The following is a 4868-nucleotide window of genomic DNA, read 5'->3' as shown; positions in this document are numbered from 1 at the left end:
CCAAGGCTGGCCCCCCCCCCCTCACTCTGCCTCCTGCCCGCCTGCAGTACAAGCAGCAGCACACTCTGCTGCACAAGGTGAACGGGGCCCTGATGCTGATCAGCTTCCTCTGCTGCCGGGTGCTGCTCTTCCCCTACCTGTACTGGGCCTACGGGCGGCACGCCGGCCTGCCGCTGCTCGCCGTGCCCCTCGCCATCCCGGCCCACATCAACCTGGGCGCCGCGCTGCTGCTGGCCCCCCAGCTCTACTGGTTCTTCCTCATCTGCCGAGGGGCCTGCCGCCTCTTTAGGCCCCGGGGCTCCCCTCCTCCCTCTCCTTGTCAGACCCAGGACTGAGGGTGGGGCCAGGGGACCCTCCCCACCTCATCCCTTGGGGACAGGGCTCTGGGGCTGCTGGGCAAGGGGTGGGAGCCAGGGATCTCTGGCCCTGACAGCCCCAGGACTGACAGATGGACTCCGAAGGAGTGAAGAGGCAGGCGGGACATCTCCCCTCAGGGGCAGAGGGGCAGGGACCAGGTGAAAAGAAAGGCAGGGAGAAGGAGCCTCTTCTCCTAGCAGTGCCTGAGCTGAGGGTAGCGAACCCCTTCCTGCGCACCCCCCTTCTCCCATCACCAACCCTGGAGCAAAGGACAGGAGGAAGGGGGCATCACTTCCTATCCACTGAGGGCTAGGGGGCTGTGGGAAGACTGACTCAAGGGGACCAGGACTCGGAGAATGTGGGGGAGGCCCTGCTGCCAAGGCCATCCCAGCCCCCCCTGCTGCAGACTCCTCTCGGTTCCCCACCATCTGGGAGGGAGGGGACACCCCACCGATCCCCCCCGGCCCCCCAGGCCTCGCTTGGGGCTAGCTGCCTCTACTGCTCCTCCCTAGGGAAGGCCAGCCTGAGGAATCTTATTTATTTTATTTATTTGCCCAAATTCATACTAGTTTGTAGGGGTGGGGGAGGGAGGTGGCTGCTACCCCCCAACCTTCCCAGTGCTGAGCAACCCCGGGGGCGGGCGAGGGGGCACCCAGTCCCTTCCCCATTAGGCTGCACATCTTGCCCTCGGGCCCTGGCATGTCCCTGGTGCTACAGACCTCTCAAGGCTTCCTCCAGTCTGGGGTCAGGGGACCCCGGGAGGTGCTTTACAGACCGCTAATAAAGACGATCTGCGTGAACGCCACCAAGGCCCTCTTCACCCAGTTCTTTGGTGCTGGGAAGGGTGGGGGCTGGGGACAGAAAGCACAGATGACCACAGGACGGGGCAGGACTCCCTGGATGGTTACCGAGCAATCAGGGAAGAAAAAAGCAGACTTTTATTCATCAGCGGGAAAGGAGGGCAGGTTTGGGCACTCAGGGCCGAGTCCAAGGTCCTTGTCCAGCTCTTTAGGCCCCTTTTTGGAAGCTCCTGTGGGATATGAGATCAGAAGTGGGAGGCCACGCCCTGCCTCCCTGGGCTTTGGGGTCCTTCAGCCTCACCCANAAGCTTACATCAAGAATCAAGCAGACCCGTGCCCTCCACCCCAAGAAGCTGAAGCCGACCCAGGACCCTGTGAGGCCACACAGCCTTAGCATGGCTACAGAGGGGCTTGATTTTGTTCCAGGAACTTCTCAAGGATCGACTGAACTCTCCATGAGAAGGCCCATGCTGGATGGAGAGGATGGGAGAGAAATGTGGCCCTTTACCCCCAAGACTTCCTCCTTCCCACTGCTCCTAGGACAGCTTCCCACCTGTTTCTATGGCCCCCAGCCCCAGCAGCCATTCCCACACCCACGCCCACGGCCACAGCCTCATGACTCCTCCCCTCCTGTGACGGGGTGGGGGCTCTGTGATGTCACAGCTTGGAGCCATTCTGATCACAAACTCTGGGCTGAGGGGAGAAAGTGCTGGGAGCTGGGACCCTCCCCTTCCAAGCCCCCAAATCAGAAGAGGACAGTTTGAGACCCTTCTCCCCCAGAGCCTTCATTCTTGGGGGTGATGCTGATGATAAAACAGTAACAGGGGCAGCCCCAGAATTTAGCAATAGGAGGGACTCGGGGCACTCTTGCGGGAGGCTGGGACTAAGGAGAGCTGCAGCAGGCAGTTTTTCCTGGAGGGAGGGCAGGGATAAACCTCTCCAGTTGCCCCTGGATCCACTACTTTACATAGACGACTCACTTGCCCATTGCAGCAAGCCTGCCTGCATTACACAGAAAAGGGAACCGGGGCAAAGTGGGGCAAAGAAAGTAATGTGGGCAACGCACACTTCCCAGGGGTGTGCATCCTTCTCTCAGAGGCTCCCGTTTGCCTTGTGTCCCCAAATTCAAGGGCCTAGGGGTCTCTTAGTGGTGAAGATCCTGGGGCTGGCAGCCAAGAGAAATAACAGGCTTGTTCCACTAGGTGGCAGCAGTGTCCACGCTTGCCTGTTTCCCTCCCACCCGGGAAGGCCCGGCTCCAGCCGTTCTAAGCCCTCCTCCCGCCTCTTCCCGCAGGTGCTGCAGGAAAAGGTACTGCTGCGGGAATGGCAGTCGCGGGGGGTTGTCAGAGGAAGCCCCCCGCCCATCTCGACGCAGGTCTCTTGGTCACCCACAGAGCCCTCGCAGGTTCCTCTCTGGGTGGGCTCCCCCAAGGGCCCTCCCATTTCCCATTTCCAGTCCCTGCTTTTCTCTATTTGTCACTTCCCAACAGCCACTTTCCGTCCTGCAGGCCCCTCTCAGCCTCGAAGAGTCAGCTTCCATCGGATTGGCAGGTGGGCCTGTCCGTCACAGATGAGTCCCGCCCCACCCAAGCCCAAGGACACTTCAGGGTCTCCTCGGTTGGACTACACAATTGTCTGTCCTACAGCCAGTCGCAGTTCCGTGACTTCCCCCCACACCAGGCATGGGTCTGTGGCGGGTTGGGAGGTGCTCCGCCCTACAATGGAGGCGCCCCCCTCCACTGGATCCCCATGCTTCATCTTTCTTGCCCTCAGGGTCTATCCACCGGGTCTCCTTGGGAGGTCCTTGCCCTGCTCAGCTTCTATTTCCTAAGCCATAAAGCCCAGAGAGAAGAAAATGGGGGGAAAGGAGGCAGACTAACCATCTAAGGGACCTCCTGTGGCCTCTTTCCCCTACATTTCTCCCTTCTAAGAAAGAGGGAGTGACTTACCCAAAGTCACCGCGTGCAGAGAGCAGGGGGATGGCTGGGGGAGGGGGCAGGGTTCCCACCCTAGGCCTGTGTGCAGCTGCTCCCCAGTCCCCTACCCCGGTTTAGCTGGAAGAAGGGGTCCAGAGCCTTTGGCCTTTGGAGTGTATCTTACAGTTTTTTCAACTGCCCCCCAAAAAATACAGCTGTCCTCTACCGGGAAAGGCTCTTTAGACACAAGCATTGAATTATCCATTCATTTATTCATCCAATCATTAGGTAAATGCATTGAGCTCCTGCTGTGTGCTGGGCTCCATTTACGGCTCTGATAGAAATCACCAGGGCACGGTCTCTGCCCTCAGGGATAACAGGGACAAGAACTCTTGGGATGCACATCATCAGAGTATAGACAGACAACCCCTAGAGGCTGTCTACACTCGCTGTCTCTGCTCCTTCACCTTTAATGTGTTCTTCAACCCCTTCTAACCTGGCTTGGCCCCCACCACTCCACTGAGGCTACTTTTGCCAAGTCTACCAATGACCCCTTAACTTGCCAAATCTAAAGGCTACGTCCTCTGTTCATTCTGTCTCAGCAGAGTGTGGCGGTGCCTGCCTCCTAGCAGGGGAGCCACGCTCACCGATTTTCAGGGTTCCTCCTTCTCTCTCCAGCTCAGCCTTGGACCTTCTCCTTGCTGTCTATATTCTCTCTCCCTAGGTGATCTCATTCAGTCTCATGGCTTTAAATACCATCTATATATGCTGGTGACTCACAAATGTATATTTCCAGCCTAGTCCTCTCCTCTGAGCTCCAGACTCCTCTATCCAACTTCCTGCTTCGTGTCTGTGTATGTCCAAAACCATCTCAAACTCACCAGATCCCCAATGCAGCTCTTGGTTCCCCTATCGCAAAGTGGCTCCTGCTTTCCATCGCTGCAAATGGTGTCGCTGTTCCTCTAGATGCTCTGCTCCGCACAAACCACCCAGGAGTCATCTCAAACCCTCCCTCGCTCTCTCCTGACAAAGCCATCATCAGGACCTGTTGGCTCAATTTTCCACCATAAATCTCAAATCCACCCACTTCTCTCCCCCTCCGCTGCTGCCCACTCTTTCAAGTCAACCCCATGCCTCCTCTGGTGGTTCAACAGCCTGTAGATGGTTGCCTTCTCTCCGTTCACCCTTCCCTCAGGGAGAACAAACCAGAATACTCGGATCGACTCCTTAAAACCCTCCAATGGCTTCCCGTGGTGCCTAGTGAATTATGAACTTCTTAACCTGACCTGCAAGACTGTTGCCCAGCCCTGTCCACCTACCCACCTCAGCTCTTGCCAGGACCCCCCTCCCTCCCTCGGCACATGCCAGCCTTTGCACACGCCTACGCCTAGGACACGCTTGCCCTCATACTTAACTGGCTGACATCTCCTATCTCCCGGGTCTCAGCTGAGACCACACACCCCCGGGAAGGGAACTCTCATGGCCTTTGACCATCTCCGGTCACCGCATCAATCTCACTGCACGGGAATTGTCTATTTGTCCATCTTCCCCACAAGGCCGTGAAGCTAGAGATCACTGGTCTTGGTCACAGTTGTCACCAGAGTATACAATTGGTGTTCAATAAATATCTATTGGCTACATGGATGGATGAAAACCTTTCCACCTGTGAAATGCCAGGGCTCAGCGCTGTCTGCCATTTCTCCTACGGTTTGCTTGAGCCCGGCTTCATCTCCATCTCCCTCCAGTAAGGCTTTCTGTACCTGCACTGCTGGGCCTGAGCTAAGCTGTGAGAAGT

At 57.4% G+C, this 4868-nt stretch overlaps 1 protein-coding gene and 1 long non-coding RNA gene across 3 annotated transcripts in view; both read left to right on the top strand.

Annotated features, from left to right (window-relative positions):
- Positions 1-1162, top strand: part of TLCD3B (TLC domain containing 3B) — a 9100-nt gene extending 7938 nt beyond the window's left edge. For both annotated transcript variants that reach the window (XM_077760283.1, XM_077760282.1), the window contains exon 5: positions 48-1162. In XM_077760283.1, the coding sequence (XP_077616409.1) occupies positions 48-335 (288 nt within the window). In that variant the 3' untranslated portion in view covers positions 336-1162. The remainder of the gene's footprint in view (positions 1-47) is intronic.
- Positions 1163-1841: 679 nt separating this feature from the next.
- On the top strand, positions 1842-4689 carry LOC144228472 (uncharacterized). Its single transcript, XR_013334207.1, has 4 exons — positions 1842-1954; positions 2360-2466; positions 2666-2843; positions 4269-4689. It is a non-coding gene; the product is annotated as an uncharacterized LOC144228472 (long non-coding RNA).
- The last annotated feature ends 179 nt before the right edge of the window (positions 4690-4868 follow it).

Source organism: Crocuta crocuta, unplaced genomic scaffold (genome assembly GCF_008692635.1).
Source record: "Crocuta crocuta isolate KB4526 unplaced genomic scaffold, BGI_CrCroc_1.0 scaffold73, whole genome shotgun sequence".
NCBI lineage: Eukaryota > Metazoa > Chordata > Mammalia > Carnivora > Hyaenidae > Crocuta > Crocuta crocuta.
Note: the sequence above shows the minus strand (reverse complement) of the source record. Positions and strands in the feature narration are given on the sequence as shown.